The sequence below is a fragment of the Stylophora pistillata genome, chromosome 5, assembly GCF_964205215.1.
Source record: "Stylophora pistillata chromosome 5, jaStyPist1.2, whole genome shotgun sequence".
Lineage (NCBI taxonomy): Eukaryota > Metazoa > Cnidaria > Anthozoa > Scleractinia > Pocilloporidae > Stylophora > Stylophora pistillata.
In genome coordinates, this window is record NC_142523.1 from 35,215,415 (window position 1) to 35,237,377 (window position 21,963).

Here is a 21,963-nt window from a genome sequence, read left to right on the forward strand (position 1 = left end):
ACTTAGGTCGTTATTTACCGGTAGATAACACACTTACCCGTTGTCACATCGGAACATAATAATGTCTGCATTGGTATTCGCAGCTCATGTTTACGACACATTGCTGATAAAATTCTCCATTATTTTTAGTCATGTAATAAGCAAGAAGGATAACAGAATCCGAATAGAATGGTAGTTTGGGGCATTTTATTCCTTGCACTCTTTAAACCATGACGACTCCACCCTACCCTGCACAGTCAGAAAACGCTACTCTACCCCATCCCTATCGATTCTTAACGGAAATGAAACCAGAATGTTGTGTGCCAGAGAGGTTTCTTAGGCATTAACGAATTATGACAATGAATGGCAATGTCTTGCTGGAGATACTCGTGATATTTATCTTGCTTTCGTTCAGGGAACATTGCAGAGTAAATTCTTGTGGAGGTGAGTGAATTTTTCTAATCATTTGTTTGTTACGCTGATGATGTTTTTACTTTTGTGTCACGTTTGAGAATAGGCGAAAATTTTTGATGAGTGCCGTACAAATCGTAGTTCTTTTGGTGATGTGGGTTGCGTTCAGAATTTAGAGTGTTTGATCGAACGGTTGTCTAAGTTTAAAACAAATGAGAACTGACTTTAGGAAGTTAACGAAGCAAGATCTCGAAATTAAATGAAAAAGATCCACAGTGACGTTTAACTTGCTGAAGCATGCGTACCAGGAAGAATTATTCGACCTCACTTACTAGACCCAAACCTATAAGCTCGAGTTTTATGTCTTACGACCTAGACCCTGATCGACGAATATGTTGGCCATTTCATTAATTTTCTGCGCAGTCATGGACGTATGAGCGAAGGTAAGGAATATCTCATTACGTATTCGATAGTTTTGCGATTGTAAATTTGTCTGGTGATATGCTTTACGAACCGCTGAATGTTTCGCATTCCACGGATCACATCACAGCAAACCAAAGTATGAAAATGTCAACAGAGGACCAGCCAAGATTCATTTCATCCGACGCAAATGTATCGCAAGAATTCCTTTATTTACTATTTTACCGACTATGTATACACTGGAAGGTGAGGCGACCGCATAGGAAAGTTTACATAAACGAGTAAACTCACGTCAAATGGGAGTCGTCACGTACGTCACGCACGTAACCGTTGATGGAAAGTCACGCAGAGCTGTTGAATACTATCTTGCTCCTTCAAACTGTTATGAAAATCTATTGAGTAACCATCGTTATTTTAAGTTATTTCAAGCAAAAACTCTTCTTTTGCTTTTCGTCTTTAAATCACGTTTTAATCGATCGTTGCTGACCAGAGTTTATTTCATATAGCTTTAGTTCTGGTAATTAAAGCGAGAAACCGAATTAAAAACAAAACAAAACAAAACAAAAAAACCAACAAGATTTTTTCTCAGCTTTCAAATGGAGTTGCTTGAAGAAGATGACGATCGGACGTGTTGATTTGACGTCTGTCATAATTCTGTGTCTATGCCTAATAATCTTTCGCCAGGACAACATCGAGGACTCCATCTTTAGCTTCATATCGTGTTTCCTTGGCAGAACGTGTTTATGTTTCGCAAGCTTTTTACCGTCCTTCTGGCCGATATAGTAAATCTGTACTCGTCCGGTCAACAAGCAATGCGTTTTCTACTACTAGTGTCAAGGTTTTCAAGCTACTGCACCTCATACAGATAGGCCTAGCGCCTAGTCGCAGAGTGGGGCCTGCTATGTGGCGACATTTCGGTTAATCCTTGCCCTTTCAGCCTACATGCCTCGCAATGCCGGAATAGTTTATCGTTCTATCACCGCCTGGAACATTCAAAGGCTTACGAATCCAAAGTTCGAAGAGATTTCTAAATCGCTTACTGGTGAAGCTCGACCTGACTGTAAGCTTGACATTTTGATTCTAACGGAGTCTTTTTGTAATAGTAAAGTGCCGGACTCGTACTATTATATCCTCGCTTATACGCTACACGGGAAAGACCGACAAGGAAAGCTTGGGGGTGGAATCCTCGCTTATGTTAATGAGAATCTATGCATTCGACGCCGTTTAGATCTTGGGACAAACGACATTGAAGCCCTATGGCTTGAAGTTTACCCGCATAAATCAAAGCCACCTTTATTGATCTCTGGGGTCTACCGTCCTTCATCGGCGAAGCGGGAATACAACATCAACTTGGGGAAAAACATCGAAAACGCCTATTTAGCAAACATGGAACTGATTGTGAAGGAAGAGTTGAACTATGACTTTCTAAATTCAACGTGTTTCTACAAACAAAATCGAGTTAAATATTTGAACCTAAACCAGATGGTAAACATCGTTGCCATCCCTGCTTCTACCGCGTGCTTGGATCATATTCAGGTAAGTCATCCCGAGAGAATGTGTATTGTCTCTGTAATTAATGTCGGTTTGTCTGATTACATGCCAGTTTTTGCATCGAGGCGTTATAATCAGTGGCAGGAGCAAGGCCCTTGCAGAGAAAAGAAACATCTTTCGTTTGAATATAGGAACCTCAAGAAAATTGACAAAGATAATTTTATCAAAGATCTTAATGAGGCCCCGTGGGACGCAGCCTTTGTCTTTGAAGAAACCGACGAGATTATTGACACCTGGTATGACATTTTTAATGGCACCAGGCATAACAAAACGAATCATGAACCGAAATGTCAGCCGAAATGGTTTACTGGCGATCTTAATGATGAGATCAAGAAGAGAGATCGTCTCCTTGGAAAGGCTCGAAATTCTAGTAATTCTGGGGACTGGATGCTTTTTAGAGAATCAAAAAATAGAGTTACCCGGCTCATAAGAAATGCAAAGAAAGCCTTTTTCAAGTCTCAGGTGGTGGAAAATCGAAAGAAATTCTGGTCACTGATTAGAGATCTCTCAAGGGATTCGCAAGAAAGGGATTATTATGTTCGAGAGCTTGATGAAGATGGGGAAATTGTCACTGAAGACAATCGTAGTGCCGAACTGTTTAACTCCTTATTTGTTAATCAGGCCACAAAAATATTGGGTTCCGCTGATTCATGCTTACTAACTGAAATCTCGTCTTCCTTTTTTTAAAGAAACTAAGCACATAAAATATACATTTGAACTTCCATTCATCTCCCCTGCGAAGGTTTTGAGAATGCTGCAGGCAATGCCCTCTAACAAAGCGACAGGAGCGGATAGTCTTGGCATTCGAAAGTTAAAAATCGCTGCGCCAGGTATTGCCAGCTCGGTTGCGAGCCTTATCAACTATTGTATCTCCACCGCAGTTTTCCATCCAAGGGGAAAATGGCGAAAGTCACACCCTTTTTAGAAATCAAGGCCCAAAGACTCATAAACAGAACTATCGTCCAATCTCAGTCCTTCCCATTTTGTCCAAGATCTACGAGAGGCATATATATGAATCATTGTACTTGTACAATAGAAACGACCTAGAAATCTAGAAACGACCTTTTGTATGGACCACAGTCAGGGGGTTCCGAAATCGTCATTCAACTGAAACTGCTCTTATTCGACTCTTGGATCAAATTGTCTTTGATATTGACTGTAATAATGTAACTGGCCTTGTATGTATTGACTATAGTAAGGCTTTTGACTTGATCAATCATGATATTCTCCTTGTTAAACTGAAGGCGTACGGTGTTGATGACGGAAACTTACAATTGTTTCGGAGCTATTTGGCTGATCGACAACAGTATGGTAACATAAATGGGTGCACGTCATCTCCACTAGGTATCACCCATGGTGTTCCACAAGGAAGTATTTTAGGCCCCCTGCTGTACCTGACTTTCATCAATGACCTCCCACTAGTGATCTCAAACTCTACTGTGGATAATTATGCCGATGGTACTACCTTTTCCTCTAGTGCTCATTGTACTTTGGGGACGATGGCAGTTGAAACAAATCTTCAAGAGGACATTGACAGTCTTTGCGCGTGGTCTGCACAGAACCGCATGGTCTTAAATGCCAGGAAAATCAAATCTATTCTGGTAACTGGCAAGCGTCTCAAGTCACGAGTACGCGGCTCTAGTTTGAAGTTGCAAGCAAATGGAACAGCTATCGAGCAAGTTGTACATCAGAAACTGCTTGGGGTTACAATTGATCAAGAACTAACTTTTAAGGAGCATGAAGAAAAGCTTTGTAAGAAGCTTTGTCAAAAAATTGGTCTTCTGAAAAAGATGCGTACTTATTAACCAATTGACGAAAGACGACTTTTTTATAATGCCCTTATTAAGCCGGTCATGATGTATGGTAGTTTAGTTTGGACTTATTGTTCTAATGAGGATCTCAAGAGAGTGTTTCGGTTGCACAATTAATAAATTAATAGTGATTAATAAATTGGATCCCATTCTACGATGAAGTTAAGATAAGAAAGTGTAAGATAAGAGAGTGTTTCGGTTGCACAATTAATAAATTAATAGTGCTTAATAAATTGGATCCCTTTCTACGATGACGTTAAGATAAGAAAGTGCGTACTTGTTTATAAGGCGCTGCATGGGGAATCCCCTATGTATATCGAGAGTTCTTTAACTACGAATTACTCACTACACGGTAGAAAGACCAGACATGCCCAATATAATTTAATCTGTCCTAAGTTTCGTAATATTACTGAAGCTGGAAGGTCTTTTTGAGTTAGTAGCGTCAAGTTATGGAACAGTTTGCCAAATGAGCTTAAGAAAAAACGAAGCACTTCCTCTTTCAGAAATGATTTGAGAAATTATTTTATTGATTCTCATCATAGACACATTGATTCTTTTGAGGCTATATTGTAGTATATGTTTTATTCTATATATTTTATTTATATTTGTTTTTAATAGTTACTTCGTTGGGCTAGTTCCAATTTTAATTCTAGACTTGCATGTATTACTTACTAATCCTTAGTTTTGAGGGCCACTGGTTTGTCAGCGTAAGTTGTTATGTGTACACCCTCTTTAAATAAAGCTCACTTACTTACTTGCTAGATATTTGAAAAGATTTAATGCCAATTTAACGTTATCCTCTGATCAAAAGTTATCCCGCTTTGGCACTTGCATACACGCGTACTAAGCGTCAGATTTCTGGATGCGATGCATACTCTTTGAGAAAGCGTCGAACTATTTCCAAAGAGAAAAAAATGTGCCCCTTATCATACCATCCCCACCTCATAAACCGCCTCTGGGGTTGAGTTACTTATTCCTTGAAATTTAAGATTAGGTTACTTCATAACTTCCTCGAAATTTAAGGAACATGACACGAAAAAGTAAATATTGCAATGTGGCTAGAAGAAACAAAATGTTTACTGGGCAAACAATCTCGCCATCAATAATCTACGTTTTCTGACGTCAATCTGAGGTCATTCCAGATGAAAAGACTCGCAAAATTCTCCACAACTAAAAATTCGCAACTGTAATTTCAATCAATTTTCTCCACTGCTTTGCCGTCATAACTGAGTTAAGACAGTTTCCTTGGCTGTTGTTTCTCTCTCCCCCCAACTTCCGCGTTCAATTGCATTCTCCGTTTCGCAGGCATTAACTAAGATCTTTCTATTACCCTTCCCCTCTCTTGTCCTCGTCCTACTCCTCCTTCCAAAAATTACCCCTGACGCAAATTTGGTTGTTCGCCTGACATTCGAACTACACGACACGTAGAGTCACGGGTGCGAATAAAAAAGTCTCGCCTTGCGAAACTCTTCAGGCTTACCCGCACTTCATGAAAGAAGTGAATTGGTACAGCTTCAGTCAAAACAGCTTGATTTGGTTATTTGCACTCGCCCAATCTTCAGTGATAAATATTGTTCTCTTTTCTAGTGTTAACTGTCCCTTGCAAGCCTCCATGCCTTATTGTATCAACAACAACAGAAATAGTGGCCTTGGATTTCGACAATGGCACAAGTTCCCCGATAGTTTCTGGTTTATCAAGAGTTGTAGCCCTTGATATTCACTTCAGCTTGGGGTACATTTTTTGGACCGACACTACAAAGCGTAATATTAAGAGATCCTGTATCGATGGAACAAATGTTACTATAATTCATTCAGGAACAGGAGATTGTGACGGAATCGCAGTGGAATGGATGAGAAACCAGTTGTACTGGACTGATAGGACAAATGATGTTATACGAGTATCAGACCTAGAGGGAAAAAATACCCGTATCTTAATTTCTTTAGGTCTTGATGAGCCTCGAGGGATTGTACTTGACCCTGAGCGCGGGTGAGCTGATGTTCATTGAAATATTAAAGTCGATGACGTCTACTGGTTCTTAATGTTTTCAAAAAAACTAGTTGAGTTCGCCAATCAGTCAGTCAGGGGGATTGAGAGAAAGATTGACGGTCGGTTTGCCAGTCAGTCAGCCAGTCATTCAGTCAGTTAACCAGTCGTTCAGCCAGTCAGTCACTCAGTCACTCAGCCAAACTGACGCAGAGTAAATGAGTCACCCGGTCAGTAGGTAAGTTGGTCTCTGAAACGGTTACTGACACAAGAGCCATGGGTTGGTATGCCTTGTGACCTATCGTTCGGTGACCCAATCACCTGGTGAGTCTCTTCGACTCTTGGCCATGTGCAATCATTCATTTATTAATTTATTGATTCAGTCAGTGATTCATTTCGTCAGAAAGCCAGGCTGTAAGTCGGTCAATTAGTCAGTCAGTCAGCTATTCCCCAAGTTATTGAATTAGTCACAAAGCTAGGCATTTCTCCTTTCAAGCAGTCAGCTGCCCATCTTTAACTCTGCCCGTTCAAACACGAACGGGTTGATGCACTTCCAGTTCTAATCGACATAAGGAATTCCTATGCAACCATGACCCAGAAGTAATTAACGAATCGACGTCAAATAAGACCATTTCTTCAGTGCGTGACACATTGCGTGACATGTTGACGCAGGCAGTGTTGTCTGTGCACTTATCTACAACGGCAAAATTGGCAAATGAGATTGCGACATTGATGCCACTTTTGATAAAACTTTATTTCTTCATCGACAGTTCCATGTTCTGGACTGATTGGGGAGCTGCGCCAAAAATAGAAACAGCAGCATTAAATGGAACTGAGCGCATTACCCTGGTGAACACAAGTCTCCAATTGCCGAACGGCATCACTCTTGATAGGAAACGCATGCTCGTATTCTGGGTTGATTCCGGGACAGACACACTGGAGTCAATTAATTATGATGGCAACAAAAGAACTTTGCTTTTCGCGAAAATGAATTCTTATCTTTTTGGAGTAACTTTCAATTCTCCCTATATATTCGTATCTGAATGGGATTACATGAGTGTTTACAAAATAAATATTTCCAGTGGGACGATAGCTGGGACACGTTATTTTGGCGTCCTAAACAAGAATATGGGAATTGTGCCGTACGACAGCTCTTGGCAGCGGCGGGGTGAGTGCTAACCATTTTTTATCATATTTCTTTTTTAGTACGTGCACTTTAATCGGTCAATGTAGCGAACTGTATGTCACTGTTCGGCCTGCTAAATTCAAAAGATTTCTTGATTTTCTTTCCCTTCATGATTGAACTGAGAGATACAATGATGGAATATATTACTTACCTCGGTTTCTCAGTCCACATCGGAAGTAACACAGGAATAAACAACTTTTTACTGACATTTGAACGTGAAAATCACCTCGAAAAGTTCACAATTAAATAACTGTGGAAATTGAATCAGTTGTTTTTGCTTTGTTACAGCAATCACCTGTCCATCGTTACCTTCACTAACAAATGGAATAAGACTTGGATGTTCGGGGAATGCAACCGAGTTTTTTGATACAGTCTGTCAGTTCACATGTAATGATGGTTATGTAGGGTCTGGTTCTCCAGAAAGAAAATGTCAGCAGAATGGTACCTGGAGTGGACAAGAGTTTGTTTGTGAAAGTAAGTCATATCTCTTAATGGTGCTTGAATTAAAACATTTCAGTGAGCTCTGTATTTGCTTTATCTCGTAAATAGTGTCAGTAGATTTTTTTATCAGAAGTGTATCACTCCTTTTTTACTAATTTAATTTAATTTCAATTCAGTCCATTTTCACTACATTAAGTTTTTGCAGTAGGGAAGGACTAGAAAGGAACATAGGAACCATTCGTGCTAGTCCACCCTCCCACCCGTCCCACCCCAGGGGAGGACATCCATCACACAGTAATCTCGTGTGTGGGAAATTAACGTCTCCTACCCCAACCCTGCAGGAGACGGGACCTCCATTTATTCGTCCCTATCCGAGAACACTAGAATATTTAACCATTTCCTGATGTTATAGAAAGGTAGCAAATTCTTGTAAATTATTTTAAGACCCTGAGTGTTGGTCCGGCCGGAGCTCGAACCCTCAACCTCCCGCACAACAGTCCAGCGCTCTATTCATTGAGCTAACCGGGTGGCGGTTATCAACTGTTCATTACTTACGGTACACCTGGGAGGGCCACAGCGCATGAGCAGCTAGGATGATCACTTTGGAAAAAAACGTAACTTTTCTTGTCCCATTGGTTTCCGTTTGAATGGCTCATCAGCAGTAACGTGTGTTGCCTCTTGTAAGCAACATCTTAGAGAGTGGAACGATTTCTACCAACATGTGAACATGAATTCAAATTACCTTGCACTGTTTACAATATAGATATTCCAGCAAAGAAGTCAGTTGTTTGTGTTTTATTTCAGTAATCACGTGTCTAGGGTTGCTTTCACCAACAAATGGAACAAGAGCTGGATGTTCAGGGAATGCAACTGAGTTTTATGATACAGTTTGTCAGTTCGGGTGCAATGGTGGTTATGTAGGATCTGGTTCGCAAGTTAGAAGATGTCAAAAGAATGGAACTTGGAGTGGACAAGAGTTTGTTTGTGAAAGTATGTCCCATTTCTTGGTAAAGCTTGAAAATATAACACATTACTTTATCTTATGTACAGATATTAGAGAAGACCGCATAGAGCATGATATTAACGTTTGACAGTTTTGTTTCTCCTTCCCAACATTGTTGGGAAAGAAAAAGATGAATTGGGAATTTTAAGTATTTTTATCAACAGTACATCATTTTGATTTTACTAGTCATTAACTGTACGTCGCTAACGATCAACCAAGGAGACCCAATGCGCATGGGTAACTGTGGATATCATTATGGAGAAAAATGTACCTTTTCTTGTCCCACTGGTTATCGTTTAAATGGCTCATCAGAACTCACTTGTGTTGCCCCTGGTAACCAACACCCTGGAGTGTGGAACAACTTTCTACCGACATGTGAAGGTGAATGTGAATTCAGATTATTTCACAATTTATACTTGCAAAAACTTTGGCAATTAACGAAGCTGTTTGTGTTTTACTGTAGCAATCACGTGTCCAGGGTTGCATTCGCCAACAAATGGTACAAGAATTGGATGTTCAGGTAATGCAACTGAGTTTTATGATACAGTCTGTCATTTCGGGTGCGATAATGGCTACATAGGATCTGGTTCTCAAAGTAGAAGATGTCAACAGAATGGAACTTGGAGTGGACGAGAGTTTGTTTGTGAAAGTGAGTCCTATTTCTCTTCGTTATGCTTAAAATATGATAGATTACTTTATTTTTCTACTTTATGTGAGAGAAGACTATTCAAGACTAGATATAGCAATCTGAGAAATCATTTTTCCTTATTTCAACTATGTTGAGAAGTAGGATAAATAGGGAATTCACACTGCTTTTATCATCATTACATCATTTTGTATTCTTAGTAATCAACTGCACATCTCTGACGATCGACTCAGGAGGTCCACTGCGCATGGGTAACTGTCGTAATCATTATGAAGAGAAATGTAACTTTTCTTGTCCCATTGGCTACCGTTTGAATGGCTCGTCAGAACTCACTTGTGTTGCCCCTGGTAACAAACATCCGGGAATGTGGGACAACTCTCTACCGACATGTGAAGGTGAACGTGAATTCAGATTATTTTACAATTTTTACTTCCAAAAACTTTGAAAATAAATTCAGTTGTTCGTGTGTTATCGCAGCAATCACGTGTCCAGGATTGCCTTCGCCAACAAATGGAACAAGAATTGGATGTTCAGGGAATGCAACTGAGTTTTATGATACAGTATGTCATTTCGGGTGTTACAATGGCTACATAGGATCTGGTTCTCAAAGTAGAAGATGTCAACAAAATGGAACTTGGAGTGGACAAGAATTTATTTGTGCAAGTAAGTCCCATCTCCTAGTTATGTATAATAATATAACGAATTACCTTATTTTTGTACTTAATGTTAGAGAAGATCACTGGAAACTTCAGATAGAAATTTGAGAAATCTTTTTTTTTTAGTAAGATGAATAAGGATTTCATTTTGCTTTTATCAATATGACGTCATTTTGTTTTACTAGTCATCAACTGTACTTCTCTGACGATCGACCCGGGAGGTCCGCTGCGCATTGGTAACTGTGGTTATCATTACGGAGTAAAATGTAACTTTTCTTGTCCCATTGGTTACCGTTTAAATGGTTCATCAGAACTCACTTGTGTCACCTCTGGTAACAAACATCCAGGAGTATGGAACAACTCTCTACCGACATGTGAAGGTGAATTCAGACTACTTTACAATGTTTACTTGCAAAACCTTTGGCATTTAATTCAGTTTGTGCTTTATTGCAGCAATCACGTGTCCAGGGTTGTCTTCGCCAATGAATGGAACAAGAATTGGATGTTCAGGGAATAAAATTGAGTATTATGATACTGTCTGTCAGTTCACGTGTAAGAATGGCTTCATAGGATCTGGTTCTCCAATTAGGAAATGTCAACAAAATGGAACTTGGAGTGGACAAGAATTTTCTTGTGAAAGTAAGTTCTCAAACCTTAGCAACGCTTGAAAATATTAGCTTCTTGCTAACTGGACAGGAGGACCGTATTGGGGATTATAAGTTGCGCGGTGGGGTTATCACAACAACGACCGAAGGCCAATATTTAAACAATAGAGTGTTTTTGTCGAGGAACTATCGGCTGATAGTTGCCCCGCGAAAATTTGATGTTCCTAAAACAAATATGCTAGTTTTAAGAACATTAAATTTCCAAGGGGCATTTATCAGACCGATAGTTCCGAGACATAAACACTCTATTGCTTTTATTGCTCACCACTGTCCACGCCTACAGCTTGTCACAAATGTCAATATTTTGCAACCGTACATTGGCTAAATAACACGTTATACCTGTCAGAATTGAAAAGTCACTGTTTTTCCGATCTGCCTAACTTCGCGGCCGTCAAACTATTCAAAACTTTTCACGAATAAGTACTATCAATCCAGGTCTTTTCCGCGGACGGGTACTATCCATTCGGGTATTTTCCGCGGGCGGGCACTATGGACTGGTAGTGTCCCTCCACGGATGAACACTATCGCGTCACGTGATCGATTGAAACCAATAAGAACCGGAGAAAATTTAGTGGTGAACTATAATGGCCAGTATGGCTGGAATAAGTGACACAAGTAAAGAATACATTAAAATGCACTCGAACCACACTCATTGATTTTGAGTTTGCCGACTCTCCAGGAAAAAGCACGGCTTATGTCTGTTTCGTGGAAATAGTCCGTTTGACTGAATCCCAACTAATGAAAACCGTAACGGTTATTGCTTTGGGAATTGCTTTAAGTGTCTTAATGACCGTGCATCATTCCTCTTTTACTAGTCATTAATTGTACATCACTGACCATCGACCCAGGAGGTCCACTTAGCATGAATTATTGTGGTAATCAGCATGGAACAAAATGTAACTTTTCTTGTCCTATTGGTTATCGTTTGAATGGATCATCAGTGATAACGTGTGTTGCCCCTGGTAACCAAAATCCTGGAGTGTGGAATGACTCTGTACCGACATGTGAAGGTGAATTCGAATTACCTATCAATGTTTACGCTGTAAATATTCTGCAATTCATTCATCTCTTAATAATGATTGATCTTAAAAACACGAAACAGGACACAATAACTAATAGGAATAGAAATGATCGATGTGGGATGCCGAGGATATGCTTGTGCTATTTGTATTTTCTTAAAGAAGTATTGCATTTCCATAGTAAAAAAGAGTAGGCCGTTTGCCCATACCTCTTAGCAGAAAAACTTTATTAAATAATTGTTTAGTACTTTTTATAAAACAGGATAGCTATGCATTTTACCTTTTTCAGTTGTGATGTGCCCTGTCCCGATGCCACCAGCCAATGGTTTTCGACAAGGATGCACTGCGAATGCAACACAATACCCTTATAGCACAGAGTGTCAGTTCTCGTGCATTGAGGGTTACACACCAAATGGTTCTAGCTTGAGAAAATGCCAAGACAACGGGCTCTGGAGCGGAGGGGGGGATTTTTATTGCGAGAGTAAGTTTGAAAAATATTTCAGACTCAATGTGACTTTTGTCTAGAAATGAATTGAACGATACTCACTTTTCCCTGGAAGAAAAGTGCTCAAATACTTCTGGTGAACTGTGAGATAGAAATGGTTTAGGCAACAGTCTTTCCTTGAGCGTCCCACCCAGAAAAAAATGTACTGGTCCCACCAAAGACTGTTTTTCTTGTAATTTCATTGTTTTTATTTTCAAGGGATACGATGTGAATCTCTTCAACTTCCTCCCAGTATGAGAATGAATGGTTCTTGCAGCCAGTTACCTGGCAACGCTTGTCAGTTTACCTGCAAACGAGGCTTTAACTTAATTGGCTCAGCAGTCAGGTGGTGTGATAAAGATGGATCATGGACCGGCATGCAACCTCGATGTGAAGGTAAGCGTACACAAAATTAAACCCATTTATTGCAAATCAGAGCTAAAAAATCCAACCAAACAAAAAAATATCAATAAGGTTATAGTTTTTTACTTCATAAGGTTGATCGCATCCGTTTACTTTCGCCCCCAAAATACGTCCTTTCCAATCCTCTACATGGAACTCTTGTGAACACACTCACCAGAGCGGTTGAAAACATCCATCAACATCTTTTTTTAGTTGTCGCCTGTCCAATGTTATCATTACCGACCTATGGTGTACTCTTGGGATGTAACACCAATACGACGCAGTTGTTATATGGCTCAGAATGTAGGTTCTCTTGTGAGGATGGATCTTTCGCAACTGGTTCAACAGCGAGGAGATGTACAGAAAATGCAACGTGGACTGGAACAGATCTTAAGTGTGCAGGTATAAGATCAGACAACACTTGGAATCATGAAAATTAACAAAAATTAACATAGGAGAATTCTGCGCACTTTTTTGATTCGCGATGTTGATCATTAAACGATTGAAGATCAAAATTTTTTATCAGTGGTTCGCACAACGCTGCATCTTCCTGGTTATGCCTATATGGTCCACGTTATATATCGGTGAATGGATCATCTATGCACGATCGTAAAACACAATGATTTGACCATCGTGGATTGCCAGTCGATACAGGATCGTCAACAGACTTTTATTGCCTGCAATTATCGTATTTTGCAGCAGTGGATCAAAATCTTTGCAGCAGTATTTTTAATGGCTTTGCAGTCGATTTTATTCACCTCTGCATAGAAGGATCAATCGATATACGATCGTAAAATGTATTGAATTGACGATCTTAGATCAATAGTTGATGAAGGATCGTCGATAGCCTTGTGATTGGGATTCGCAATCATTCTAGATCGCTGCAGTCGATCTAAAATCATCGCTGCTTCCCTTTTTGAGGCTACGTATCTATCTATTGCAGTTTTCTTTTTTATGGCTACGTATCTGTCTATGAATCAATGATGCACGATCATAAGACGCGATAATTTGACGATCATAGATCACGAGTCGATATAGGATTGTTAGTAGTCTTATATTACGACTTGTAATCATTATAGATCGCCATGGTCGATCTTGCATCATTGCAACCTTTACTTTTTATGGTTATGGGGTTCATATGAACCAATCGATGCACTGTCGTAAAAGGCAATAATTTGACGATCTTGGATCACCAGTCGATACAGGATCGTCGATATTCTAATGATTTGCAGCGATTATAGATCGCAGTGTTCGATCTAACATCGTTGCGTCATTGCCCTGTATCGCTGATGTCGTTTGATCATATGTATCTGCGCATGAATGAATTGACTTACGATTGAGACTGCTCTTTATCTAACGATTATAATTTGCCGTTTCAGCCTTATTCTGTTCTATTAATGATGTTGATATCGAGTACAAGGCGATAGCTGCAAGTTTAATGAAATGAATTAATCATCATTCAAGATTCTAGACTTTCAACTGAGCCTCCTTTTTTACCAGTTTTATGCGTTTGTTGCAATATTTCATTTAGTTATAAAAACAGGAGGTTTAAGGCCATGAAATCAGTCAAATCAGTCAGACAAAGAGGAGAGACTAAAAAGATTGTCAGGAAATGAACTGGCCGAATCTATCAAGGTGGAGAACCTTTTATAATGTATAGTTATAACCTTCCAACATCAAATTTGAACTCTAACCACGAAGTCTATGTATTCTTTTGATAATGTATTCTTTTGAATTTTGTACTGGAGAACGAGGCCAGTAGGGCTAATTCAAATTTAAACGAAAGAATATTAATCTAGCAGCCATTTATGAAAGTGGTCTATTGATCAGACTTACCAAAACAAGTCGAATGTCAAAAAAGTTTTCTTCTCTGAAGACCGTCTAGTCGAAACAGATCTAACATTTGCTATCGACATCGATATTCGTATATTGCTGAGGATGGTCCCAGGAATAAAAGGTAATTTTCTACATTTATATTCATGTTATCAGTGATTTTCTTTTGAGTTTTCTTTTCCTAAGGCCAATACCGTGAGTAAAATTGGAAAATAAGCTCCTTCCAAGTCTTCTGTAAGCAAAAGCAATTGTCGGATGAAGGCTGGAAGGAGCTAAATATCATTCTCTTAAGATACACGAGGCCTCTGAAGGTTCAGGTAATTGATTTCTCTCGAACAGAATATTTTAGCAAAAACGAGCGAAAATAAAATCTAGCGGGCATAGTTAAAATCTGTTTGTTACAAGGCACCTTTCTTGAGACTTTTTTTCTTGAAAATCCCCAAGGAATTGCTCCCTAATTCTGATTGAGACCTCACGCTTACCATCGCTAACCTCTAATCCCCCCTCCCCTCCCACTCTCGTTTCTTTGAAGGCACAATATTCGGGGCTTAAAGTGCTGCCCTCAATCGATCGTAAAGAGTAAAATTACTAATTTTTCGCATTGTCATACCATAGGAAACACAATCATGGAAGGAGACGAAAGGATTTTAAAAGTTCTTGGCACAATCTTCCTTCCAAGTCTCGCCTTTTGGAATGGAGGGATAGCCTCTTCGGGTTAGTATCGATTTTCCTTTTTTAGCTTTCCCTTTCTCCGCTAAGATACTTAGAATGCGATCCCATGAGTTTCTTTTGTCAGCCGGCAAAACTTTGTGGCGTAGAAGTCTTGTGATTTATTAGCATTCCAAGATTTGAGTTGTGTTTTGAAAATTTCTGTCTCTTGATCTGATTCATGCTTTAATTCACTGCCTAAGCGTTTAACGAGCTAGAAATCGTTTTCCATTTGTAACAGCGTTTGCGGCTAAACTTATGCCGAATAAAGGGAGAACAATCCCTCAAATGTAGACATTGTGAAGCTCTGAATGCTTGAAAGCCGTGAAAGTAAAATAAACACCGCATTTCGCACGAAAGGTTTTCAAAACACCAAATCGTAGAGTGCTTTATACCAATGCATAATTAACGTTTCTACACGCTGCTGAGCACATAACTGTCGTTTCGGATGAAATCGATTAACGACTAGACATGAAGGTCAAATGAGTCCTTCTACGTGACTTCACGGCACCCATATTGGTGTTCCCAGACAATGAAAAGTCGACCATATTGATGGTTCTAAGTTAGTCCTGCGAGAGTTGAGATCTTTTTTCAGTGCAAAGTCCTTGTTTTGCTTTATCGGAAAAACAAGAAAGCTGGTCTCGTATGTGAAAGGATTGTTATGTTGATTGCTAGAATAAAATTCAAAACCCTATTTTCAAACAGCCTTGTCACAATTATGTAATTTTTGCCATAAGATAAGTCAAATTTACATTTAACTCAGACATGGACGTCAAAGATCATTACTCATTATACAAGGATCCACTGAACAAGAAACCATAACCACGCAAATGAATTGTTTCACCACAAACGAGAAATTTACGATACACTGAATAAACCTTGTTGTAAGATTTAAAACCACTAAAATACTCCGAAAATCTCCTCAGATCTCAGTACTCCTCTCCAAAACGTACTTCTTTGTATGATATCAAACATCAGCTTTATTCTGATTTCAATTTAGTGTACAATGTGTGATATGAAATAGGAATAAGTCGTGTTTTCCCTCAGCTCTAGCTATGCTCTCAACTCCACATGGCTTGGACCTTTTTCATCAATTTCTCCCGAAGGTCAGAGATAACACCAGTCGCTTGCATTAAGAACCATTTAATTCAGTCATACCGATCAGCATTTATCACGTACTGCTATCGATTGGTCAAACAAAATGACCCAGTGCATGTCTGGCGTTGAAAAGAAAAACAATTAGCAGTCAATCGATATCATTAAGTGTCAGTAAGCCATTGTTACGGACCACTCGGCGACCCATTTATGTATCAGCAATGAAGGCGGGGGGGAGGGGGGTAAAACCTTAACGAAAAAATGAAGATCAGATTCACGGGATAGGGTAAGCACGGCTGTATAAGCAACGCTGTCTAATCCAGATGCACAATAAAGAAAGTATTATAGGTAGCCTGCGGAAGGCGGAAGAGAAGAGGAGATTTTTTAGAATGAATGGGGCAGTTAGAATCTCTAGACAGAAAGCCTCCTAGAAAGGGCGACAACAAGACTTATTCGAGGTTTTTGATAACCAAATGTTTGAAAATTGTTATATATATATATATATATATATATATATATATATATAACATGCGCATGCTCGCTGGTTTACTCTAGTTTGAGCACTCTGGCATGGCTTAGACGATACCACAAAGGTTGGGTCGTTTGGGGTGACCGTCTCGGTTCTCCCCCATCCTAGCATTAGCACTGCACTGATGAGGCCCAGAAGGCCGAAACAGTACTGTCTGCAGTTAGTTATATATATATATATATATATATATATACATAGATATGTGTATATCACTTTGTCACAGAGAGGGAGCCACGCTGCTTTCTTTGAGAGTTTCACTCTGTTCGAACTAGTGTAAGCTCCCAACTTGGGAGGCGCTTTTTTTAAGGTTGAATCTTGAAGACGATCTTTATGTTAGTAATTAAATACTTCGACCAAATAATTGATCCAAATAACGTTAGTTTTTTTATTATTGCGTGGTAGTATAATATGTGCTATTCGTTTGGAGGAGACCATGTGGTCTATGAGGTCAAATGATTTCTTGTAGTCAGTAAACACTAGCTCCATTGGTCTGTTGTTTGTCCAAGTTAAGGAACATGGTCGAATGATTGCAGTATAATATGATATATATATATATATATTTATTAAAAACTGGATCATTGGATAATGCAATTCAAGAGTTTTTATTGGCTCAGCCATTATGGTATATGAGCCAATATACCATAATCTAATTTCTGTACATTGTTAAATCAAGTTTCTTTTCACAAAGTAAAGTCGAGAAGATTTGTCTAATATCTTGGGGGCGTTTTTTTAATAAAACAATTATTCCACTCTCGCTTGTTGGATATGAGATGATTATAGCCAACTCGGCGCTACGCGCCTCGTTGGCTATCTATCATCTCATATCCAACGCGCGCTCGTGGAATAATTGTTAAATATATATATATATATATCATATTATATTGAGTACATTTTTATTGAGTACATGTCTTCCTTCGCTCGAAGTTGTCCGTCCTCGTGTGCCACACTAGGAGAAGTAGTGTGGCACACGAGGACGGACAACTTCGAGCGAAGGAAGACATGTACTCAATAAAAAGTCTAAACGTTTTAATAAAAAACGTTTCGGTCCGAGACCTTCATCAGTTGTAATACAATGACTTAAAAATTCCTTAAATAGATTTATATAGAGCGTGATGACACATATAAACAAACACAGTAATTACTACGCGAAAAATTGTCACTATAAAAAGAAAATGGAAAAATTGTCGAATCCACCGAAAATGTAAAGGAACCAGTGTTGACTTGAGAGGCGAGAATTATACTAAAGTTCCCAATTAACGCTGAGACTGGAACCTTTGATACCCGCCCAATTTGAAAAAATTCTCCGCATTAATTATAGTTTATTCTGTTTTTGGAGTGAAATTCCTGGCGCTTACTCAAGCCGAAGGGTGCCAGAGAGAACAGCTGTGCACTCCAATATGCTTCTTTGGTAATTAGAAGTTTCTCGATGTTACCTGAATTGTTTACTGTTGCCTGCACTTGATCAATGCATTGGAATGAGAAATCGCTTAAAACATGTGGTGTAATTGTTAAAATGTATGGCTACTTCACAGGTCTTTTTCTTAGTGACCATAGCGGACTTGTGGTTGCGAAATCTAACCCTAAAGTCACTTGTTGTGGAAACAATGTATTGTAGGCGACATTTCTTGCACGAAGCCAAATAAATTATGTTCCTAGAATCACAGGAAAGTATCGATCGTATCTTGTAACTTAGCGGTACATCTGTACAACTGTAGCGCGCTCGTGGAATAATTGTTAAATATATACTTATAGATGTGTGTGTATATCACTTTGTCATAGAAAGGGAGCCACGCTAATTTCTTTGAGAGTTTCACTCTGTTTGAACTTGGGTAAGCTCCCAACTTGGTAGGCGCTTTTTTTAAGGTTGAATCTTGAAGACGATCTTTATGTTAGTAATTAAATACTTCGACCAAATAATTGATTCAAATAACGTTAGTTTTTTTATTATTGCGTGGTAGTATAATATGTGCTATTCGTTTGGAGGAGACCATGTGGTCTATGAGGTCAAATGATTTCTTGTAGTCAGTAAACACTAGCTCCGTTGGTCTGTTGTCTGTCCAAGTCAAGGAACATGGTCGAATGAGGGCAGTCACGGAGGAGTGGAATTTGCGAATTCCGGACTGGAGGCGATAAAGTAACGCATTTTCCAAAGAAAGTCGAACAAGCGGTCACGAATGTGATTCTCAAATAGCTAAGAAAGTATCGGAAGCACAGTTATCGGTGGATAGCTGTTCTTGTCATCATGACTTCCATGTCCCCTGTAGATGGCGGTCAGTTTACCGACTTATCACGTCGTCTGGATAAGCTTACAGAGGGAATCAGTTAATGGCTGGTGCGGCAATTCTCAGCAGTTTGGCACTTAGACCGTCGTCAGCAGTAGCTTTATGCACTGGAACAGAAAGAAGAAGGTCTACAAGTCCCTCCTTAGATATATCTAGGATATTTAACGTTTCAGACAGTCGATAATGACGGGGTGTCGGAGTTTTGAAGTATTCCTGTTTCGTTTACTTAATTAAGTTAGTCACGCTATGTTCTGCAAGTCTGAAATTTAACCAGTCGTTTTCTGTTCCGATTTTTGTGGCTACTCCCTCCTATAGCAGGCGAAGCCACATATGTTCTCGATATGAGTGAGTGAGTGGGTTTTCCGCTTCACTCGCTTGTGTTTAAGGCGAAGAAAATTATCAACTCCACCATTAAATATTTTATACTACGTGTCGACAACATCATTGGGGTCATCGAAAATAAACGCGCAATTCCAAGGCGCTTCTTTCAAAGCAACAATAAACTGTTCTTTATCTTTTCCTTTGATGTCATGAAAAGTGTGTTGTAGGCGGATGTAGCAACGTTCGAAACTTGCAAGAGGGTATCGCGCTTCATACATTCCTCATACAACACACCTAGTCGGCATATCTCGGACAATATCGACGACAACCTTCCCCAAAGAAGTGAAAATGTGTGAAATGCAGACTTTCGTGTTCTCGATTTGACGTTACATTACCCGCTAGAGCCATTCCTCTTTAAATTCGGTCGTGAGCCAAGATGGCGGCCGATTTCCCGTATTTTGACTGAGCACAGAATATTGAAGATTTGAGCAAATAAAAAAATTTTAGCAGAAAAATACTCCAAAAATACGCTTATTTCGTTAAGCAAAAAAATAATTTTTGGGTTTAGGTGCACTTTAATTCTGGCTACGCGGTCTTTTCCAAGCATTCTTACATTGATCTGCCTTTGTACGATGGAATTCAATATCTTGACAATCTTGATCACCAATCGATAAAGGATCATAAATGTCCTTTTCTAGTTTGCAATGATAGTAGATTGTGATAGTCGATCTAAGATCATTGCATAATCCAAATTCGTCCTTTTGGCTACACCACTACCTAGTGCATCTATGCATTCCTGTGGTGATGTGCAATAGAATTCCACAAACTTGACGATCTTGAAGCACCAATCGATACGGGATCGTAGGGATTGCAGATCATGATGGTGAATCAAACATCGCTTAGATTCACCATCATCATCACCACAAGTTGACCCATGTGAGCATTGGTCAATTTGTAGGCCTCGACTGGAACCGCATCGCGCGGCTACACAGCCAAGTATTGGTAAGCACCTGTGAAACTCCCTAACAGCATCACGCTGTCACATTAAGGCATATGAAGATGCTCAACATAGAGTCTCCAGTAGCTCAGTGGTTAGAGCATCCGACTAGATCACGGAGGGTCGTGGGTTCAAGTCCCATCTGGGGCTCGGATTTTTCTATTACACTAAAAATTGTTTCATCTTTAATAATAATAATAATAATAATAATAATAATAATAATAATAATACGCCCTATTTAGAAAGGGTGGCACGGAACAGTTGAAGTAACTAATAAACTTGTGGGCGTCTATTTAAAAATTCTAACAAGCAATGTATGTTGAATTCAAACAACTATCAAGAAAAGAAATTAGCAAATCGCCGGTGCGGATGTTTAGACGCTGCTTTGTCTAAGCAAAGGCGTATCTCTAGATATCGGCAGCTTTTATAATTCTGCTTTTCTTCATTACCTTTCTAACTTCTAATCGACGGAACACAGCGTAATGTCATAATATCCTCAAATCTCTCAAGCGCGCGTAGCATTACTCTGGATAGACAACGCAGGCTTCCTTTCTGGGTGGACTATAGTAATAACACAATAGAATCTGTTGAGTATGATAGCAACAATAAAGTACTACTGAGTCGGTACGAATGAATGCCATGGAAATAAAGTTCCAAATTAATGCGTCAGATGGAACAGTTATCAGTTGTGTTCAATTTGCTTCATCCGGATCTCGTGGAATCGTTGGATATGACAGCACCTTGTAGCCACCAGGTGTGCAATTATGTTCTAAAAACTTATATCAAGCAGACAGTTTTCTTGCCAACAGAAGCAGAATTGAAATCGATCTGCTAGTCTTTCAAAGCTTAAGCTAGGCAGTCTCGTGTTGTTACTTTATTTTCTTTACAGCCACAAACAGCTCACCTTTTCACCTGTCTTCAGGTCAATCACAGTCGATCATCTTGCAAGGTTTTTTGTCAAAATTTATGATAAAGGAAGACCCTAATAGATTTATTTGATAATCAATACTACCTGAGTTCGTTGGCCTCCCTGTTAAGGTACAAATTTTAGTCTTTACCATAAATTATCACTCATTCCAAGCCGGAAACAATTCAAATTTCACCATGATAAGCTGTCACTCGTACATAACACTTAATTCCCATACTTTTCAACAAGTGATTCGACTGTTTTTTAAGAATCTGTTCCTCAGCGGAGGGGATCGAAGTTTTGGGTAAAGTCCTGTCAGACATATGCTCTTTGCATGACTTATCACGTGATCAACTTTCGATTAACACGAAAACGGTTTACTTTTGAAATATTTTGTTAGAACAAACTAAAAGAGCAAATTAAAATTAGGTACCTGAGGAGTTTCAGCCGTATATCTCTCAAACAGCGCTTGCAGCGGCCACGGAAAGTTAAAAGCATTTTCATGAGAAAAAAACTTTAGCCACCCAGTCACGCTGACTTAGTTTTCCATACAAAACTTTGTAAATTGTAAAATTTTCAAAATTGTCGTTACATTTTTCTATTACGCTTGTAAGGGCTCAAGTTGCCTGTTTT

At 39.3% G+C, this 21,963-nt stretch overlaps 2 protein-coding genes across 3 annotated transcripts; both read left to right on the forward strand.

Moving 5' to 3' along the window:
* Positions 1-282: 282 nt before the first annotated feature.
* Positions 283-15,994, forward strand: LOC111332475 (P-selectin). 2 transcript variants are annotated; one of them, XM_088760619.1, is made up of 16 exons: positions 283-423; positions 5,760-6,159; positions 6,927-7,324; positions 7,631-7,816; positions 8,588-8,773; positions 8,973-9,167; positions 9,250-9,435; positions 9,633-9,827; positions 9,910-10,095; positions 10,274-10,468; positions 10,542-10,727; positions 11,569-11,763; positions 12,062-12,253; positions 12,476-12,652; positions 12,872-13,060; positions 15,107-15,992. In XM_088760619.1, the coding sequence occupies exons 1-16, from the start codon at positions 333-335 to the stop codon at positions 15,208-15,210; spliced, it is 3,261 nt and encodes a 1,086-aa protein (XP_088616745.1). In that variant the 5' UTR covers positions 283-332; the 3' UTR covers positions 15,211-15,992. The 2 variants fall into 2 exon arrangements, with proteins under 2 accessions (XP_088616745.1, XP_088616746.1); XM_088760620.1 differs by lacking the exon at positions 7,631-7,816 and having other exon boundaries at positions 15,107-15,994.
* On the forward strand, positions 842-4,933 carry LOC148731647 (uncharacterized). Its single transcript, XM_088760646.1, has 2 exons — positions 842-2,346; positions 3,706-4,933. The coding sequence occupies exons 1-2, from the start codon at positions 1,753-1,755 to the stop codon at positions 3,739-3,741; spliced, it is 630 nt and encodes a 209-aa protein (XP_088616772.1). The 5' UTR covers positions 842-1,752; the 3' UTR covers positions 3,742-4,933.
* Positions 15,995-21,963: the final 5,969 nt, after the last annotated feature.